At 40.0% G+C, this 22,060-nt stretch overlaps 1 protein-coding gene across 10 annotated transcripts in view; it reads left to right on the forward strand.

Annotated features, from left to right (window-relative positions):
* Positions 1–22,060, forward strand: part of rapgef1b (Rap guanine nucleotide exchange factor (GEF) 1b) — an 87,821-nt gene that overhangs the window by 44,625 nt on the left and 21,136 nt on the right. For 2 of the 10 annotated variants that reach the window (XM_041811289.1, XM_041811290.1), the window contains exons 3-11: positions 1,186–1,364; positions 4,736–4,892; positions 4,973–5,061; positions 5,153–5,311; positions 8,360–8,410; positions 8,939–9,053; positions 10,550–10,736; positions 11,034–11,555; positions 15,187–15,389. In XM_041811289.1, coding sequence (XP_041667223.1) covers positions 1,186–1,364; positions 4,736–4,892; positions 4,973–5,061; positions 5,153–5,311; positions 8,360–8,410; positions 8,939–9,053; positions 10,550–10,736; positions 11,034–11,555; positions 15,187–15,389 — 1,662 coding nt within the window. Of the gene's footprint in view, positions 1–1,185; positions 1,365–4,735; positions 4,893–4,972; positions 5,062–5,152; positions 5,312–8,359; positions 8,411–8,938; positions 9,054–10,549; positions 10,737–11,033; positions 11,556–15,186; positions 15,390–20,615; positions 20,778–22,060 lie in introns of all 10 variants that reach the window. The other 8 variants (XM_041811282.1, XM_041811284.1, XM_041811283.1 and 5 more) reach the window with 8 other exon arrangements.

A 22,060-nucleotide genomic window follows, 5' to 3' on the forward strand; every position in this document is an offset into this window, starting at 1 on the left:
GAAAAAAAATGAAGAAAAAGTGATGGAAAGGGTTAAAAATGGGCAAAAATTTGTGTTAACTGGCAAAAATTTGTTGAAATTGGTGGGAAAAAAAGAAGAAAATGGGTTCAAATTTGGCATAATTTGTGTTAAGTGGAAAATGTTTAATTTTAAAAATATTCTTTGTCTTTTTATGGAATCTGGAGACCCCCTCTCAGGGTCTCGCGAGCCCAAAGGGGGTCCCGACCCCAAGGTTGAGAACCTCTGCTCTAGGGTATTTGGGGATTTGTGGTTTTTCAATATTCACCTAAAAACTGAAAACCAAACCAAACTCTGTACGAAACCTTGAAAACCCACTTCTGCAAATTAAACAATGGACTGGAGCGTGCTTGTAATCTTTGATGGATTCACTTCTCTAATAAACCACGGTCTGATCAAATCGGAGTCAGCCTTAGCATTTTTTGATGCCATCATTTATTCAAGAAGCAGAATGTTAGCTTATTATTTGAAAAGTGTGGGACTGAAATGTATTTAAAATTTGACAGCCATATACAGACATATACGAGCATAATATCAAAGCTAAAGCTTCATCAAAACACCTTTAACATACGCTCACCGGCCACTTTATTAGGTACACCTTACTAGTCCCAGGTTGAACCCCCTTTTTCTTTCAGAACTGCCTTAATTCTTCGAGGCATAGTTTTATCAAAGTGTTGGAAAAACTCTCAGACATTTTGGTCCATATTGACATGATAGCATCACACAGTGTCGAGGGGATTTTGTGCCTTTATTTATAGAAGAAGACAGTGGATAGAGTTGGAAACATAGATGAGAGAGACATGTGGGAAAGGAGCTACAGGAAGGATTTGAACCTGGGCCACCTGCATACGTGGGCACGTCCTAACCACAGGCCTTCTGCACCCCTTGTTTTGGCTTTTGGTGCTTCCTTTTTATTCAGTACTTTAAGGTTTTTAAAATGTGATGGAATCCAATGCTTCCCCCAAAATATACTTAAGTGAAATTAAAAGTAGTATACAAAAAGCTACTCAATTACAGTAATTTGAGTAAATGTAACTGATTACTTTCCACCCCTGTATTTTGCAAACTTACTCTCCAGTGTTAAGTCCATCACTATGGTGGTGATCATGAGTAGATTTCTAGTGCAGTGCTAAGGTTCTTTTCTCTGTCACTGATTCTTTCTTGTAGAAGGTGAGCCGGCTGGAGGAGCACGAGAAGGAAGTGGTCAGCGCCCTGCGCTACTTCAAGACAATCGTGGACAAAATGGTGGTGGAGAAGAAGGTGCTGGAGATGCTCCCAGGCTCGGCCAGCAAGGTGCTGGAAGCCATCCTGCCTCTGGTGCAGGTGGAGGCCAGGATACAGCACAGGTGAGTCACACCAAACAATGAGATAGACAACTCCTCTTCTTTATTTCAGTACATTATGTCGCATTTTTTTAAATTCATATGCATGTTACAAGTTGTCCTTTAACACAGATTTAATTTCCCCTTAATGAGCTTTTGAATACATTTACAAGAAACATAATAGCTTCCCAGTTCCTGAGTATTCATCCCGCTTTAGGTGAAATCATTCATTCTCTTCATTCTTGCTTCTTGACGTAACTTTCAGTGGAGCAGGTATGCATGCAGGACATGCTAGGACCAGTATGATGTCGACTAACACTTGCTTTGCCTCGTAAAGGTAGATAGAATGCTGCGACACAGGATGTCCCTAACCTCTAAGCCTTCCTGGACACTTAAATCTAAATCAATGTGCTGCTCAGTTTAATTCTTTGAAAACGTCACCTTTAAGAAAGGAAAACAGACCATGCTGCTGGACTAAATGTGCACATAGATTTGTTCTGATCTCTGGATGAAAACAAACTTGTCTCCTGTGAATGCAACCTTAGCTGCTGTTTGGACTGTCAGGACATGTTGGAACTTCTCCGTCTTTGTCTTTGTGCCTCTCCCCATCCTGTCAGTGCAGATGAAGGTATGGAGGGTCAGAGGTGGCAGGTTCTTGTGTCATGCAGCTCTGTGTTTAGAAGCTGTTGATGGATGGCTGAGAAGCGGCCATCCTCTGGAGGATTTGACCTCCAATCTAATGGAGTCAAACCTCAATAAATCACAGTAGAAGCTTAGATGTGTTTTGGCAAATAAGCTCCCGTACATCAAGTTATCTTTGCGTGACAAACATTGGGAGAAGAGTTGTACTCTGACTTGTTACTGCTCAGTGAGTGTTCAATTGTCTGCAGTGATTTCAGTCAACACAAACTAGGTCAACAGTGGGTGTAACTCCTTCTCTCTGTCTTGGCTCACAGTGTTAACTTGATCACAGCTTATTTGCCAAAAGGTTAACGTATTAATGTAATATCTATAGACACATTTATAGTAGCGCTGCTTAGTTCCTCAGCATTTCTGGGTCAGGCTTCTCCACCCTTCCTTCCCTTAAATCCTCCTCCTAACCCCCAAAAGCTGCAGCCGTCTCCTGCTCAACGTAGGTCTGAGCTGTAAAGACAGAGTGGATGAATGTTCCGGCGCTGTGAATCAGCTGCAGCGTGTCGGTACAGGCCTGCACCACACCTTAGTGTTAGGTCTGAACTCATCATTCACTACAGGCAGGAACGACACCCCGCTCCCCCGTGTGGTTACATGATTTTCTGCCAGGCACTTCCTCAACAAATGCCTCTTGGATATGTAGTTTAGGGATAATAGATAGATGTGCCATGTGTTCGTGTTTCCATGTGCTATTGTCAGCTCCTGTCTAATGCTGGATTCACATGGGTTTACGTAGACAGGCGACATCTTTTTAATAGTGTGAGAACAACAAACAAAGGAGGCAGAACAGCACAACACCCACTACATAATATACAGTGCATTATATAGTGAATTTATCATTCTGTAGAGCTGCCCATATCACAAATGAAAGTTATTATGTCCTATATTGTCTACTCATTTAAATTCCACAGTGCAGTGTGATCCCAATTAACTTCAGAATAAACTAAAACTATTCTTCCTGGAGTCTGCAGTTTAAATTTTTTAAGTTTTTGCTCTTTATTTTCTTTTGTATTTCTGTGGTTGCTACTGTGCAGGACAGTTTTTTCCCAGAGGGCACAATATCAGCATATACGGTGCCTAAAAACACTATTTACCCTCTTGGATGTTTAACCCTTTTATTGATTTTATAAATCAATCAAGAGTCACATTTGGCTGCAATCACATCTGGACAAATTCTCTATTGGTTTGAAGTCTGTGTAGCTTTCTCTGTATGCCTCAGGTATGCATCGTCTTGCTGGAACGTAAATCTTCTTCCAATCCGTAGTTCTCTTGCAGACTGTCATCCAGGATTTTCCTATGTTTTACACGATACCTTTACAAGCTTTTCCGGGGCCGGCTGCTGAGAAGCATGCCCACAGCATGGTGCTGTCACCACCGTGCTTCACAGTGGGGATGGTGTGTTTGGTGTCTGCCAGACACAGCACCTTGTCTGATGGCCAAAAAGCTCCATTTTGCTCTCATCAGACTAGAGAACTTTCTTCCACTTGACCATGGAGTCTCCCACATGCCTTTTGGTGAACTCTAGTCGTGATTGAATCTGAGTTTTCTTCAACAGTGGCTTTCTCTTTGCCACGCTCCTGTATGCAGTCTCTTTTCTTCGAGTTGCTTGGAGTGTTCTTTTGTCTTCATGGTGTAATGGTAGCCAGGAATACTGGTTTACCGGTGACTGGACCTTCTAGGTTCATGTGTCTTTATACTACAATGAATGGATCTGACCTCTATTGAATAAGGTCAGTCACTTTAAAGGGGGTGAACATTTATGCAGTCACTTATTTTACATTACAAGTTTTTGTTATTTGACATTACTTTGTAGAAAACTGTTTTCATTGTAACCTCGAAGAATTTTTTTCTTGTCAAAAACACCACATTATATTGACGAAAATAGATTTATAAAATCAATTAAAGGGCAAAACATCCAAAGGGGTTCAATACTTTTAAGAAGCACTGTATAAGGAGTCAATATTGGCCTTCTGTACAGAGTTTGTTGAATGTAAGGCAAGACAAACAGGCTGGGGTTTGTTTCGTTGTTCACCCTTAGTGTGTTTTAAGGACTGGAGTTTTACGTCTGATGTAAGTTTGTATATTGCTCTTTACATCAGTATCAGCCAAAATAAATTTGTAAGAATCAGCGTAGCAGAAATCAGCAACAATTCAATATCATACATCCACAGTATAGCATCATATCACACTAAATCACAAGATTTAAACCTGACATTTTCTTTAAAAATAAGTTAGCTTTTGTCATTAAATCTTTTAAGTACAAATCTGAGTTGTTCTGAAAGACATTGATTACACTTTAATCCAGTGTAATTTTGAATTACATTTATTTATTGTTAAAAGTTGAATTGTGTTTCCCCTCATTTCTTCTGAAAAAAAGATTTATCGTTGGGTCAGCATAGTTTCTTTTTTCATGTTTTCTTGAAGTCTAAAGAAGCTAAGAAGCTACAGGTGTCAATTTAATTGTTCTCCTTTAGTCCACTAAAATCACATCTAGTTTGCCGTCTACAGCTAGCTAAGTCCATGTGAATCCAGTATACAATGTGTTTAATGTCTTAGTCTGTTTTAAACCCCTTTTGCTGTTGTGTTAAACATTCTTCTCTCCTTTTCACCTCCTTTCTGTCATCTCCTTTGTTTCCCTCCCACTGAAATGCTTTGCCCCTTTTCTACTCATCCAATCCCTTTCCTCGTACCTCTTTGAAAAGTTCGGCGCTGTCTTCCTGCCACAACCGCGTGTATCAGAGTCTGGCCAACCTCATCCGCTGGGCTGACCAGGTGATGCTGGACGGCATCGACTTGGATGACAAAGAGAATGTGGCTTCTGTCACCATTGTCATCAAAGCCGTGCTGGACGGAGTAAAGGTGCGTAGAAAAACCACCTGGATGGTGTTTTTTTGTATCCTTAAGTCGTCGTCTTGCTGACCGTGTTCTTCCTCAAACAGGAGTTGGTGAAGCTGACCATCGAGAAGCAGGAGCAGCCGTCACCCACCACTCCTAATAAACCAGCCCCTCCTGCTACCACAGCGGAGAGGTGAGTACACCGCATGCTCCCCAGAATACAAACCGCTCATTCAGACACTCTAAGTAGTTCATTCACTCAGACAGCTTTTTTATCCGTGCAGTAGCGTGTCATCAGAGATGCCCTCGATAGATCGAGAGCAGGAGGTCTCGAGTAAGACGGCTCCGGCAACTGCTCCTGCAGAAGCTGCTCCTGATGTGCAGGATGAGGATGTCGCCCCTCCGAAACCCCCCCTACCTGAGGCAAAGATGGCGGAGCTCAGGTGAGGATGGCACCAATGTGATGCTGAGCATCTATTTCACATAAAGATGCTGTTTTCTTTTAGTTTTTGTTTTTTCAAAGTGAAGTTGATAAGAGGTTCTTCTTAGAGGCTGTTTTCATTCATGCACTCCTGAAAATTACTTGAAAATTTCAGAAGAGATCCTGAAATCTTCCCAATTTTCTTTTTCACAAGCCCATCACAGCCTACATGCTTTTACCTACAACACATACCATCATATTCTCGCCAAAGAATCTACAAGGCTGGTCAGAGTTGGGGATAGAGAATCATTGCACAGAGTATTGCGCAAAATGGCTAGATATTCTTTGATGGTTTATGGTTTCCTTTTTCTATCTTTGTCTCTATCCAGTCAGAAGTAAAAGTACTGAAGTTTCTTTTTGACCTTTTGTATGCTTACCACAAAAGCAGAAGTGCCTGTTCACGATTTATTCATCATGATTGTTTTTAAAATAAACTGAACTTGAAGTGAAACGGTTTGTTAAGATGAAGAATTAAGAGCCGTTGGTTTTGGGTGATGGGGATTTCCACTTTTCCTTTCCCTTTCATGTATTTTTTGGCTGAAAAACTAAAATCTTTACAGTTTACAGTTCAGACATGTACAGAATGAATCAATCAGTCATTGTTTGAATAGCACCAGTTTACAACCAAAGTTATCTTCAGACATTTTCCAAGGAGAGCAGGTCTAGACTGCACTCTCCGATGTGGACCATTATAATAGACTAGCGTCAATCATTGATATTATAACAAAGACTATACCTTATTATAAGAAGACCAGCATTAATTTATCATAGCAGTGAAGTCGTATTGCTCTTTGACTCAATTAAACTGTTTTAGTAACAGTTATAGATGAGAGTTAACCCGACACACCAGATGGATTTGTTTCACACATCCATCTGGTAAACTACTAAAAGACGGTGTTTTGGAAAGGGCAGAGCCTGTGAAATAAAACTCGGAGTGTTATTAGATGAATGTTCTGTCTGTCACATCTTAATCAGAGCAACAAAACACATGACAACGTAGCCGCTACGAAGGAGTAAACTCCATAGAGAGCTGCATAACAAGAACCATGGCAACTGCAGACATGTCAGTACACGACTTGTCGTTATTGAAAGGAAAACAACTCACTGCTGTTCTTTGTTCTTCTTTTAATGAAGAAATGTCGACAAGTTCTGATAAAACTGGCGCTTTAGCAGCATCTATGCTAATGTCTTCCGCCATAATTGCACCGGCCTCTTGTAGCTGCTTGCTTGCGTCATTTACTGCCCCTTGACGCTGATCGGTCCTGTCACTTTCTAACCAAGCCCTAATGGTTCAGACAGGAGCTTAGCAAGATGGATTCACCAATGAGAATCAAGGAAACGGGTGAATCCATCTGCATAGCAAGGTTAGATGTGAGTATGAAGTATGAATACATGTGGAGAAAAGCTCCTACACGAACATGAAAACAGGAGTGCAACCCACACCATCCTGCCAACCACACAACCACAGCAACAGCCTGAATATTCTCAACCAAAAGTCTCCTGTTTGAGAGCACTTGGTTGTCTTTGTCCACCGTTGTAAACAGTGGACAAAGACAAGAACAGATAGGGTGTGGACATTTTTCAGCAGGTGCGTCGCTGACAGCACGTCCATGGGATCAGTTAAAAAATTTGAAACGCACCGCACAAAAATGAACATCACTGCAGTTGGGAGAGAAAAACCCCAGCTCAGTTTAGAAGTTATCAGCCTCTTTCTGCGAGGTTATAAGCGAATAGGCCTTAATAATGTTTTTTTTGCAGATCTACAACCATTCAAGCTTTTGAAAATACAGGATTTAAACAGCTGTTAAGTTAACTGAGCCAAAATAAAGAAATTCATCTCCTACTTCTTTCAACAACAACAACAAAAAAACACCAGCCCTTTATGAACTTCCCATTACTTGACATTTGGTTATTACACACTGGTGCGCTGATTTTGTGAATGAAATTAGTCCTAAATTGTTTACCTTCAAATGTAGGCCTGGGGAGAGGTGGAGAGGGGGCTCCTTCAGGTCTGCAGTATCTTCAGATTTCAGATAGACTCTAACATCTTTATCTGCTCATAGGGGCTGTAGAAAGCATTCCTAAACTTTGCAGTAGGTCCCATCGGTTAAAAAATTTACCCAGTGCTGAGGTCTGTGTTAAAATTAGCAGGATAGACGTTAATTGGCGTACTTAACGAGCAATGGTTATGTTAAGATGAGTTTAAGGTCAGCTGGGAGATTTGAAAATCAGATGATTTGTCAGTAAATCAATAGAAATAAACAAGTTTTTGCATAATTTATTTAATTATCCTTGTATATTGAAGACCCCTTTGATAGGAGGTTGCAGAATTATTCTTAATTTAAATTTTATTGGTTTATTTATTGCATTGGCTGTAATTGCTGTGCTTTGCATGACTAGTTATTCTAGTGCAGACTAGAGAGGGGTCTGACTTTAACCGTTCGCATGCAAATCATGCACATCCTGAAAAGCAGCGGCTCCCACCATACGGTACAACATCAGTGCTTTTTGTGGCTCATCACATTAAAAATGTCGACAAAATAGCACAGTAGAAGACAAACAAAAATCTTAGTGAGGCAATTGCGTAAAGACAAGGAGATTGCTTCTTGAAGTTTTCAGATTTGTGCAGTTGTGGAAACACTCTGATTCCAGTGTAGGCATAAAATTTCCAGACACTTAGAGAATAAAATTATTCAGGACTTGTCAGGGCTTCACTGTGTAAAAAAAAAAAAAATAAAGATTTTTTTTTCCCACAAATTAGACAAATTCATTGGCAAAGATTTGGTTTTTTTTTTCAGAATAGGACTTTAAAAATACAGAAAAAAATGTGTTTCTTTTCTGATATAGTTAAATGTTTTTTTCAGCTGCAGGTCCATCGATCCAACCCCTCAAATCTCCTTCAAACTTTCATCACTTTAGGCTGTAAATATGGCTCTCTTTGGTTGCTGCTGTCTCTTCCCATCTTACTGTCTGCTGTTTCTCTCGATTTGTCTCATCTTTGGTTTCCCAGAGCACAGTTGAGTGCTGACGCTGGCCAAAGGAGACCCTCTCAGAAAGAGAAGTATGTCAGCCCCCCAGGATCATCTGTCTCCATTATAACACCCCCCCCCCCAAACCTCCCTCCCTCGTTGTAAAGCTTCTGAATTGGATGAAAGTGCTTTTTTTGACTTGCATGGTTGCATTATCCCAACATTTGTATCATCCTGGGCATTCCCTGAAGAACTCATCATCCAATCAGAAGATGACTCCAGTGCATGAGAGTGTGTTACTGACCCATGCAGTGTGTTTTTTTTTTTGCTGGCCTCCATATCATGGTGCCTTGTGTTCCCCATTTTAACTCACTGAGAGTTTTGGATTGACATACAGGACAGCTTCATGTTAAAGCTAAGATAACGCTAACTCGAAACACTCATCTTCCACAGGAGGGATGATAACGTGTTCATGTATTCATACCAGGTTTTGTGTGTGCATACATGTCTGACAAAGTTGTGTTTTCCTGCTTGCCTGATTAGTCTGTATTGATTTTGCCCCACGGATTGAACACATTGCTTTTATTTGATTCCTTTTTTTTCTGTGCATCTGCCAACAGCCCTCCACCAGCTCTCCCTCCTAAGAAGCGCCAGTCTGCCCCCTCGCCTACACGGGTCGCAGTGGTTGCCCCTATGAGCCGTGGCTCCAGTCTGCCCTGCAGCGTCCACAGACAGGTCAGGGATTTGAGACTGAAGTCTTTATTTCCACTGTGAAAAACAGTAAAACAGTACAGCATCATGGTGCAGAATAACGGTGCATTTCCTTCACATGGTCTGGTTTGGTACAGAACAGATTGGTCTGCAGGATTGCAATCTAGAGGCATGTCTATCTCTGACCTTAAGGGTCAGAAAGGTAAGCTTGGTACCTCAACAGAAAGGTGCAAAGAAATAGAATGGTGTAGATTGGTAATGTTGGTATCACTCCCTATTTTGTCAGTTAAAAAAAAATAAAAGAACTACACCAAACCTAACTACTTGCTGTCACTTGTGGCAGCTGCAATAATGAATTGCAGGACACATCAGTGCATCAAAATTATGATTAAACTTACAGTGCATCCACAAAGTAATCAGATCCCCTTCACATTTTGCATTTTTTTTACTTTGCAGCCTGATGTTACAGTTAAAAATGTGTATTTTTATCCTCATTAATCTACACTCAGTACCTCATAACGACAATGTGAAAACAGTATTTTAAATTTGTTTTCAAATGTATTAAAAATTTAAAAATGAAATATAACATTTACGTAAGTATTCAGACCTTTTGCAAGCCATACTTGAAATTTAGCTCAGGTTCCTCCCATTTCTCTGCGCCCTTGCTGTTTCTGTACCTTGACTGGAGTCCACCTGTGCTAAATGAAATTGATTGGACAGGATTTGGAAAGGCAGACACCTCACAGCTGACAGAGCATATCAGAGCAAAAACCAAGCCATGAGGTCAAAGGAACTGCCTGCAGAGCTCAGAGACAGGATTGTTGTCAGGCACAGATCTATGGAAAACTACAAAAAATGTATGTTGCACTGAAAGTTCCCTAGAGCAAAGTGGCCTCCATAATTCTCAAATGGAAGATGTTTGGCACTACCAGGACTCTTCTAAGAGAGAGCCACCTGGCCAAACTGAGCCATCTGGGTTGAAGTGCCTGATGGTATGGAGATGTGTGGAGCAAGTTCCAGAAGTACTGAATTTTGGGAAAATTAAGACCCTTAAAAAGTATTAAAAAGTTTCATCACGACTTTATAAAGTCTTAAATTTTGAAAGTATTTTTTCTGAATTAGCTGTCCAAGAGTTTGAGTCCCAAAAATATCGTAAAAGTGTGTGAATTTATTAAAAAACAAAGATGAACAGGTGCATAAAAACTAGACTATTGTGGGTGCGTTCGTAAATTGTCTCTGAGAGCACATGAGCGAGCTATATCACTGATGTAAATGGTTACAGCTTGAAGTGGCGGTGAGGTATTGAAAAATATTGAGAAGGTCTTGAAAAAGTCTTAAAAAGGTATTAAAATTAACTTCAAGATTCCTGCATATACCCTGCAAACGTGCATATGTGTGAAGAAACTATGATCAGAACGATAATAGAGAAAAAATAGTAGTCACTATGAGGTAACCTCAGTAGGTAAAAGAAATAAACAGCAGGAATAAAAAAGCACTAAATGTCTGTTTTTTCTGTGCAGCAGCAGGACTATGAGCAGGAGTTCCTTCAGAGGCGTTTCTCCGGTGGGAGCCAGTCATATGGGGGCGACTCCCCCCGCCTGTCTCCGTGCAGCAGCATGGGCAAACTGAGCAAGTCCGATGAGCAGCTTTCCTCTATGGAGCAGGACAGCGGTCAGTGTTCACGGAACACCAGCTGTGAGACGCTCGGTATGAATGCATTTCATCACAAATAAATAAATTTAAACAGTCCCTGCTTTTACTGAGAGTGTGAAAGCTGAGTTTCATCTCTTTAAAATTACTAAAAATGACTTCAGTGATAAGCTTATGATGGCCTCATTTTCGGTGATGGAGATATTTAACTGTTAAAATCAGGTAAGATTAGATGTTTTGCTGTTGTCCAGAGGGGGCGCCAAATCATCACAAACTTAATATTCTTATGGAAGCTTTAATTATTACTTGAACTTTACTTCTTGGATGTAATTCCAAATTGTCTCTTTTTTTCAGACAACACAGAGAACTACGACCCAGACTATGACTTTCTCCACCAGGACTTGTCAGTAGGAGAAAACTTGCCCCCCATACCAGTGGGCGGGTGCCTGAGCCCCCTACCTGAGTCTCACAGTGAGTCCTCCTCCCCCGTCCCCGGACAGCTCCCCTCACATCCCCGCTTCAGCGCTCCTCCGCCCCAGCAGCCGCCAGAGTACTGGACCCCACAGCCCAATCAAACCAACCCCTTACTGTCCCGCATCAGTGCTCCCCCCGCCCTGCCGCAGAAGAAACGACGCAGCACCCAGACGTCACCCTTCCCTGACGGAGGCTCCCGCGTGCTCTACGAGCGCTACCCCTCCCATTACGACAACCTGTCTGAAGAGGAGCTGCACCCCACGCCTCCATTCCCCCTTCTGACGCCCATCTCACCCATGCCGCAGACAAACGGGGGCGTATTCGTCGCTCAGTACATCGCAAGCGAGAGCGCAGATGTCCCCGCAAGTCCACCGCCGCTGCCTGAGAAGAAAAGCAGACACAGTAAGTGAAAAGAGGGACATAATGAGGAAGAGCTTTAAATGAGATGGCTGGAGCAGAGGTCACAGGGGAAGAGGAAGGGACAAAGAGGCTAATGTAGGGAAGAATAAAGGAAGGGAAGAGGTGGATTTAGGAAGAGACATGCTCTCAGCTCTGTTGAAGCATGGATCATGTCAAAGAATTATTCCCCTGTGATTAGAGGCAGGAAGTGGATACCAGGATGTGCTACAATGGGTCCAGCTCCAGGGGCAGAGAGGGCAACATTTGGTCATTTCCTGACACACCTGCTGCATCACTTCCTCTATAGCTACTGTATTATGTCACTCTATACAGTCAGACCTTCCTGTTGGCTAAATAACACGTGACTATGTAGAATTTAGAATGGAGATTTACTGTAGGAGTTTTTAATTGGTTAAAAAATAAAAATTACTGATGCATCTTTAACAGCAACAAATCTAAATGAGACCATCAGCATAAAGTTGTCTGGCAGTTCTGCAGCAGGGTAGACATCAGATAAGAACATTTAAACACCTTACAAAGCCAAAGGATTGGCCAGATTCTGTCTGTCATCAGGCAGGTTTTAACCTCTTCATTTCAAAATAAAACACCCATGACGTCCTGAGAACTTCCAAATTCCAGGGCAAACGTATTTGGATGATCTCACCAGCTTTATTTTGATAAATTTTGATAATAGATTTGCTTAAAAGCTTGCGACTTTAAATTTGTTTATTTTTTCACAATTAAAAGACCATTATTCATGCATTTCATTTAGTTCATTTAGGGAAACTGCACTCTAAAAGCACCTTAGGACACCTCATGTTTATTACAGGGACCCTGGAAGAGATTTATAGTTGTTAACATGGATTGAAGCTGGGTTAAATTCAGATCCCTTTGTCGTCATCATCAAAGTTATGAGTCAGTTCAACTAATTATTAAAACTTGTATCATTTCAGGTCCACAATCCCTGTAAAAGACTCCACTACCCACCACCAGTAGCCGCATTTGCCACAATGCTCTTTAATTGGATACAAACAGCTGCTAACTGCTAAAGCCTTGGTAACATTTCTTAAGAACTGTGCGCTTTAGCAGTATTTCAATCTGGAAAATAGGAATAAAGTTGTCCAGAGGAAGTGTGAGATTATACTAGCATATAACCGAAGTGTTGTGTGGCAATATTCAGCTCAGGAACATGGACGTTTACCTGCAAAAGAGATTTGAATGCTAGCCATGCTAGCACTGCTAGCCAAAATCAAAAGTTACTGCTAGAAGCTGTAGAGCGGTGTTACTTAACCCTGCTCAACCAAAAAGCCAAATTGTTTAAAAATTCTTTTCCAAGAGCCACAAGCTAAGTGGTGAAAAGTTGGTGAAAGTGGCAATAAAAATAAGTTAAAGCTGGCAAAATAGGTGAAAAAGCTGCAAAAAACTGGCCAAAAATGGGTGAACAGGAGTAAAATAGGCAGAAAATGAAAATTACTAGGTAAAAAATGGCAAAAAAAAAAAAAAAAGTGGAAAAAGTAGTGGCAGAAATGGGTGTGACATGACCAAAAAATGATTTACAGATAGCAAGAATTATAGAAAAGCAGCAAAAACATGGTGAAAAAAAAATGAGTGAACAGTGACTAAAATTGTCAAAAAGGAGCAAAAAGGTCAGGGAAAATGAGTAAAAAAAAGTGACTAAAATTGGCAAAAAGCAGCATATTGGTGGGGGAAAATGAGTAAAAAAGTGACTAAAATTGGCAAAAAGCAACATAACGGTGGCGGAAAATGAGTGAAAAATAACTAAAATTGGCAAAAAGCAGCAAAAGGGTGGGGGATAAGTGGCATGTAATGCATGAGGCACCTTAAATGGGTAAAAGGTGGCAAAGAGGGAGAAAAAATGCAGTTAGCAAAAAGCAGAATTAAAGTGGCCAAAAAGGATAAAAAAAAATTGCAAATAAGGGTAATGGAAATATTCAGACAAAAAATAAATGTTGACAATTAAGTTTGACAATTAAAAGTCTCCTGTGTAAGTGTGGGAAACAAATTGCAATGGACAATTCTGAGGTCAAAGTTTCCCTTTCTTATAGTTTTCCAGGGGAATAATATTTCAAATTTAGACATAAAAGAGCCACAAATCCTCACAAAAGAGCCACGCATTGAGTATCACTGCTGTAGAGGAAGACTTTGAAACCATTTACAAGTCATAATTTAGAAGTGTTAATGCCACATCCTGTATAAGGAGTTGTGTAATATCTCCTCTGACTCAACATTATTTTCCAATTCTTAGAAATAACCACTGATAGCATCATGATGATGTCATCAGACTGATCCCATTTTTGGCCTGAGGCAGTATTTTTACCAAAAGCCGTCTTTGTGTGTGAAATTTGTCAGACATGGGTGTTAACAGAGCAGAGAGGGTTTAAAGAAAGATGTTGTTGAGTTGCATCATGGGATGCGAAGGATTGTGTATTTTTGGAACTTGAGTTATACAAGGGGACAAAAAGTGTCTGCCTTTGGTTCTTCTCTTTTTTTGGCTTGTCTCTTGTGATTCCACTTTTGAAATAAGGGGAGGGTAGAACTAAATAATTGTGCTGCACTGTTAATGCTCCTGTGAGAAGTTTTTATGCTTTTGAGTTACATCTTATAAAAAGGATTGTGTTTTTGAACTTGACTCAATTTAATACTACTTAAACAACAAGGGGAGTGTAGAACTCAAACTACACCATAAAAGCCCTGTGAGAAGTTTTAGGTGGCTATGAAAAGGCTAAAATGAATTTCAAAGCTTCTCAAGGACCTGCAAAACCAAACCAAACTGTCTGTATTAAGATAAACTATTTTTATATATTTTAAAATGAAATGCCAAAAACCACTGCAGCAGGGTAGGTGTTGGACATTGCAGAAAAAGACTCTTTTTTTTTTTTTTTTGTTTTACATTTTTCACAACAAAAATGTAGCCAGTGATAGTTTTAATAGTTAAAAGAAAACAGGAAATAGGAACAAATCCATATTTATACAAATTATTAGTACAAGCTAATAGGCAAGAGAGACTGTTTAGTTCACAAAGGGTACAAAATAAGAAACCCAAAGTTTCTCACAGCAGCCAAGCGTTAGCGATCATTGCCTAGACATGATCAGCTGATGGCCAGCTGATCGTTATTATCCCGTCCCAGCTTCCACAGCCAATCACAGCTCTTTCTCTCAACGCACTGGTGTATTTCAATATTTCACACCTCTCATTAACACCTTGCATTAATGCTGATGCACCACACTGCTGCTGTTGCCGTCAAAGCTTAACCTCCTCTACTCCAGCCTCCTCCTTTATAGCATACGGCTTGTTGCACTCTCATATTCAGATTCATGCTACAATGGATTCATTGCTTTTCAACCAATTTTATTGTATTCCATATGCATTGTCATAAATTTATCCATCCATACGGGGCTTTCTAGCCCTGCTAGTGTGCTGCTTGACAAACTCAGGGAGCATCTTTTGAGCAGAGCCTTCTCTGCTGAGTAAAACTGCACATCTATTTTGTAATTAAGTAGTTCAGTTTATGACAAGAGTGCTGAAATAAGTTTATTCTTGACTTTGCTAAGGTTAAAAACTGTACTCTCCGTAAAATAATGTTCTATAACCTGATCCCTCTCCGTCCTTCAGTCCTCCAGTACATGCAGTTCGTTGAAGACTACTCTGAGCCGCAGCCCTCCGTCTTCTACCAGCTGCCACAGAGCGAGAGCATCTACGAGCAGCGCAACAAGCGCTTCCAGGAGGTCTACCGCTTTAACGACTCCTTCAGCAGCACCGACTCAGTCCATGAGCCGCTGCAGCCCCCAGCACTGCCCCCAAAACAAAGGCAACTGGTAAGAAACCCTTTTGAATATCACAACAGGGACCTTTATTCTGAAGTGCTTGAGTTATTCACTGGCAGAGTTTGACTGTGCAAGCAAAACTGTCATTTAAATTCCTGAAACTGTTGGGTTCGTCTTTCTTTAATTAGGACTAAAACTTAAAGGCTGTGGAGTCCTCTTTTAAAGCAATAAATTAAAATGAAAGCAGGTTTATTCGTCCATTTAAACACTGCAAAAACAGCTATCAGTCCAGCTCTGTGCTGGTCTATTCACACTTAATGCTGCGAAGAAAAGAGTGTGAAAGAATGCAGATTACACTCTGCCGCTGAAGTACATTCCAGTGGTGATCCTCATCAATTTTCTCTCGAGCCTCCTCCTATCTTGTTATCTCTTTCACCTATTCAGTCCCCCCTCCTCCTCAGCCTCTATCTCCCCTCTTTGCCTTCTTTTTGTAGGCGATGCAGTTGTCCGTGTGAACACAGAGGTGTTTGCTTGTTAGTGGGAGATAAGGCCGGCCTTTATCAGCCCCTCATCAGATCCACTCCACTTATCTCAATCCAGGCCGGCGTTGGGGTTAATTGAGACAACTGTCTGAGAGGAGAGAGAGAGAGGGGTTCGATAGGATGGATCATAGCAGAGGGAGGGGAATGCTGTGATTAGCTGTTTGAATTTTACATAAAAAATTTGAACACCCTGGATAAAGAAATCAGCTCAATATAGAATAAATAATACAGTCTTGGAGTGACGTTTCAACTTAAAGCATTCTTTCTTTACTCCCTGTAAGGATTTCTTTTTCTCATCATGGTCTTCTTAATAATTTGAAGAAAATGTTTGAAGTACAAGAGGCTCTCAAAAAAAGTGATGTCAACACTTCAGCACATTGGCCAAGATTTATCAGCCTTTGAGTGAAAATCTGATGATAGTTGAAGGGTGAGTTAGTGGGAGGTAATACAATCACAGGCCTACAGGAGGAACCAGATGAGCTTTTAAGTGCTAAACTCTTCATAAATAATTTCTAAAGATGTTTTTTTTCTCCTTGAACATTGCTAATGTGGATCTAAATATTTCATGTTGAAATATTTCAGAGTGTTAAATAGGCAAAACCTACAGAGGAGAAATCAGATCATTTCAAACCAGAGGATGCACAGTCTTAGGCTATTCCTTCTTCCTTCCAAGGATATTCTCTTTCTGACTTACTTGGTCCAATTTTTGGAAATCACTTGAGCATATGTCCTTTTTATTATGACTTTTTTCTTGTGGTAGTAACTCAGTCACTGTCTCACAAGAAGATTTAGACAGAACATAGTTTTCAAAGTGTGCACATTCACCAAGCAAATAAGACAAATTTAATGCTACGTGTAAAATATTCTATTTTTAAGGCACGTTTCATTTCAGTCCTTTGTGTATGCACCAAAAAAGTGTTTCCCGACCTTGTAATGTTTGCAAACCCATTTAAGCTGTTTAAATGTTAATGGGTTTGCTGGATTGTGCCTTTCTGCTTGCTGTAATTAACCAAAAGTTAGCTAGTAAAATCATTCTTGTCCATTTTAAATAAATACAGTAGTCTGCTTACCTCAGTATAATGTGTTCATCGAACTCAATTAAAACAAAAATGTTGAAAGAAAGAAAAAGCTTCCAGTAGCCTTAATCAGTGATTTAATTTTCTGTCCCAATTGCCCAAATGTTGCAAGAAAAAAAGTGTTGGCCATTTTTCTTTGGAACATGATAAAAGCTACATTTTTAATGAAATGGACAAATAACATCTTGATCATTTAAACTGCCTCAGAATCCCTGAATTCACAGTATCTGGTATCATTGTTCAGTTGAATTGTGAGATGCCCCATTTGCAAGCCCTTTTGTACAGAAAGTGTTCGCCCCCTTGGATGTTTTATCCTTTTATTGATTTGATAAATCAATCACGGTCAATATAATTTGGCGCTTTTTTACAAAAAAATAAAAATAAAATACAAAAACACCTTTAATGTCAAAGTGAAAACATATTTCTACAAAGTAATGTCAATTAAATAAAAACATGTAAAGTATGAAGTAACTGTATAAATATTCACCCCCTTTAAAGTGACTGACCTAATTCAACAGAGGTCCAGAGGTGGTGCTAGTAGTCTCACATTTAGTGAATTGAGGATCACCTGAGAGAAGTGAATGTCTGAAGGACACCTGTGTCTGGAAGGTCCAGTCACTGGTTAATCAGTATTCCTGGCTACCATTACACCATGAAGACAAAAGAACACTCCAAGCAACTCAGATAAAAGGTTATTGAAAAGTAGAAGTCAGGGGATGGATACAAAAACATTTCCAAAGCACTGAACGCCCCCCAGAGTTAGTTAAATCCATCACCAAGAAATGAAGGAATATGGCACATGTGTAAATCTGCCTAGATCAGACCAACCTCACAAACTGAGTGAGCGTGCAAGAAGGAGACTAGTGAGAGAGGCCACCAAGACACCTATGACTACTCTGAAGGAGTTCCAGGCTTCAGCAGCTGAGGTGGGAAAGACTCGACAGACACTGCACATCCCCACTGGGAAGCACAGTGGTGGCAGCATCATGCTGTGGGGATGCTTCTCAACAGCTTCTCTGTTTTCACTTTGACATTAGAATGTTTTTTTTTAGGGATGCACAGTATTATCGGTCTGGTATTGATATCAACAGATATCAAAATTTCTGCAGATATTTACATCCAATATTTTGCCTGTGTATTTCAGCATATATCGACTGTAAATTTTGCCCATATACAATAATAAATCAGTGGAGTTTTAGTCTGAACCAGACGTATGTCGGGTGAGGTCTTTTTCTTTATTTATCCTCATTCTTTAAACTTGAAAATGTTTTTTAAGGACTAAAAATTGTTTCCTTGGTCATCCTTAAAGCGTCCAAAAGGACTGACATTTTTTATCCAAAAAGGGTATTTAAATATCAGAATAGATTTTGGTATCAGCTAAAATGAATCTGTAAGTATCGGCACATTGTATATTGGCAAAAATCCAAAATCACGCATCCCTATTTTTTATGTGTAATTTATTTGTCAAAAACAGCCAAATTATATTAACCATGATTAATTTCTTATATAGCATCCAAGGTGGTGAAAACTTTCTACAGGCCCTGTAGACATCATGATAAATACTTACGCCCCCTCTTTTCACCCATAAACAGAACTGTGTTGCAGAGATTTTGGGTAGAAGTTATCACATGAAAGAAACTAGGATCCATTGGATCCAGCTGAATGTAAATCAGGTTGAAATATTCCAGATTGTTTTATTGAAGTGTCACCACAATAGAGCTACAAAAATAAAAACTACAAAAGCTTGTGTTCACCACGTGGTCTGTGGTTTTCCAGGATTTTCCAGCCTTCTCACAAAGAGAAAGAAACATATTCTTGCCGTTCACATTTGAACATGTTAGATTGACCTAGAGCTCTGAGACAGTGAGGATGTGTGGACGGTAAACAGACGACACTCTTCTCCAGGGTGCAGTTGCAGTAAACGTACAGTATGACAGCCCAGTGAGGAGAAAATAGTCCACCCAGGCCACCTCAGAGAGTCTTCTTCTTCTTTGTCCATCGTCCTCTCTCTGCCACCACGACTGTGTATTCTGAGCCCTCTTTATTTTTATCACTCTTTTGTCTGAGCGTACAGTCCAACCACGCTCATCTCCTCTCCCACTGCAAGACCCTAATCTGGCCTCATGTTTTGGACTTGATGAGCTCGTGGCCCAGTGGAATAAGCCTGTTTGCCTCCTGCATAAGCCCGTGTTCCAGGCTTACACGCTTTGGCGACTTTACACGGCTTTGCAAAAAAAAAAAAAAAAGTCATTTCAGCTGCAGTGTGGATAAGGGGACGGGGGAAAAAACGGAGCGGATAATATTGGCAGTGTTTAGAATGTGCTGTAGTTGGCCTGGTTTCTGTAAAGCTCTTAAAGCTCGGGGCATTAAAAGAAAGGTTATTGGGCTGTCACAGTGTACAGAAGTGTGTGTAACCTTTACACGTCACATGAACCGCTACTAATTAGGGCTTTCCAGGAAGTCCTTTAACAGAAACATCACAGTATCTTCAGTAAACAGTGGTCGTCTGTATTTATTTTAAGTCCTAGTCTAAAGTCTCTGAATCCTCCTCAGCTTTTCTCCACTTTTACTTCACTGCTTTTTGCTCCACTTTGATTAAATCTGCTCTAATTCACTCTTACTTACTCGTTTAATCAACTGTCCACGTTTTTCTTCTCCTCCTCCCTTAACACCCCTAATTTTCCCCTCTTTACCTCCTTTAAATCTCATTTTCTTTGTCTTTCTTTCTTTCTTGTTCATTTTTTTGTTTTCTTTCTTTATTGATCCTTTTTCTTTCATTCTTTTTGTCTGAGTTTCCTTTCCTTTTACATTTTTTTTATTCTTCTTTTCATATTTTACTTTGGTTCTCCTGCTCTTTTATGTAATTCCTCTCTTTTTCTATTCTTTTCCTACATTCTGTTTTCTTTTCTCTTCAATACTTCCCCCTTTTTTATTTTTATTTTTCTCATTTTTTCCTTCTGCCTTTTTTCCTTCTTTTTATACGTTATTTTAATTATCTTCTTTATTTCTGCCTTTTTTCTTTGTTTTCTTTTGTTTTTATTTCTTCTCTGTTTTTGTTTTTTTTGTGTGTGTACTTTTTTCTTTCATTTGTTGTTTTTTTCCCCCTTTTCATTCAATTTTTTCTGTTTTCTTTATTTCATCCTTTGTTTTCACTTTTCTTTCTTTGCTTTTGTCTTTATTTTTTTCTTTTTCTAATTTTGGATTTGCTTTATTTTTTCTTCTTTTTCCCTTTTTGCTTATTTTTCTTTCTGTCCTGTTCTTTTTTATTTCCTTTTTCTTTCTGTCTTTCTTTTCGTTTTTCTTAACTTTTATCCTTTTTTTTTCTTTTCTTTCTTTTTCTCTGTTTTTCTGTTTTAAACTTTTTTTATTTTTGCTTTCTTTGTTTTCTTATTTTATTTGTTGTTTTTCTTTTTCATTTTGAATACTTTCTCTCATTCATTATGTCTTTCTTTTTCTTTTTCTTTTTTATTTCTTTTAATTTCCTATATCCTATTTGATTTCTTCCCTATTACCTTTTCTTTTTTTTTCTTTCATTCTTTCTGTCTTTCTTTCTTTCATTATTATTTCTTTTCTTTCTTCCTTCTTTCTTTATTTCATTCATTCTTTCTTTCTTTCATTATTATTTCTATTTCTTTCTTTCCCCTCCCTTTCCGCTCCAGGCCTCCCACTCTTCCTCCCCCTCTTCCTCCTCTTCCTCCTCTCTCTCCTGCCACCTCCAGCCGTCTGTAGCGGCCATGGAGGAGGCGGGCTCTGGGCTGGGCCTCAGCATGTCCGTTTCTAACTCCTACCTGATTGGCCAGGCGTCTTTGGCCACGCCCACGGTGAGTTCCTGACCCCTTCTTTCTGGCTTTAACTCCATCCCTCCACCTCCCTCCATTCCTCTGCTCCAGTCACTGCGGGTGCTGTGTGGTCCTGGTCTGGTCCAGGGGTCGGCCTGACCTGTGTGTGCACCATGTGTGATACAGCGTTCCCTGCCCCCCCCCCCTCGTGCCCCTCTGAGGTCTCCGATGGGGCCTTCTATCCCTTGAGGGTCGCTGCTTTGGTTGCTGTGTGGTCCTTCATGTTGCTACATCCGCCCCTCCATGTGTGCATTTGTTTTGACAGTGTGAATTTGTTGCTTTGTTGTGTGTTTCTTTCAGCTGAGGCATCAGATATGCTGTTATTAATGTGTGCTTTGTGTGGTCGTGACTGTGTGCAGTTATCTGTTGTGGTTCTGTTCAGCCTCTGGCTAACCTAGTTTGTGTTGCACTCAAGCATTTCTCCACATGACAGGTAATTATTTGACGCTGTTTTTTTCCTTTTTACCTCAGAGATATAGGGAGAGAGAGGGGGTTGTGTTTGGAGTGCACTACGAGAAGTTAACTCCTCAAAAACAGGGGAAAGTAAATCAGCTGCTGTGGGAAAGAGAGACTGTCGAACAACTGGAAAAGTGTCCTTCAACTTCAACTCTTTAGCAGTGAGAGAAAATGAATGTGTCCCCCTTTGTAACCAAAGTTGCCCATCTTGATATTTAAAACCAGTGAGGCCAGACAATTTACACTTATTACGTTGGTCAAGTATGAAAAAATAACAGTTTCCCTACTTCAAAGTTCTTAGAATAAATCTACGTTCCCTTGAGGTCTCAGAGAAAACAGCGAGTCCTTAATAATCTACCTGTAATAAATGCTCTGGATAAAGAAATTTGAGTCACTCAGAGAAATAAATCCCAGGCAAATGCTTCTCTTTGCCAAACTTTCTCAAAGTCAAATCCCGTCTTGATGATGTAACAGAACCATTCAGCAGTTCAGATAACTCAGAGTTTGTTCCAGGACTATGAAAAGTGTATTGTCTTAATTTGTGAAAGGATTATGAGGATGAAGTGCTTAAAATAAGACATTTAAAGCTGCTTTGTACTTGTCAGTGTTGATCAAACAGATTAGTAATTATAATAATCCCTCGGTTTAAGCTGATCAGAACCAATTCAAAATCTCAATAACAAATTAAAACATTAAGTTTACCTGCTGAGCTGATATCACCCACACTTTAAGTTCCTTTGAGGAGCTTTGTGTTGATTTAACAACCACACAAAGACAAAGCAGGGCCTCCAAACTCTATGCTGGTTTTG

Source organism: Cheilinus undulatus, linkage group 17 (genome assembly GCF_018320785.1).
Source record: "Cheilinus undulatus linkage group 17, ASM1832078v1, whole genome shotgun sequence".
Classification (NCBI taxonomy): Eukaryota; Metazoa; Chordata; class Actinopteri; order Labriformes; family Labridae; genus Cheilinus; species Cheilinus undulatus.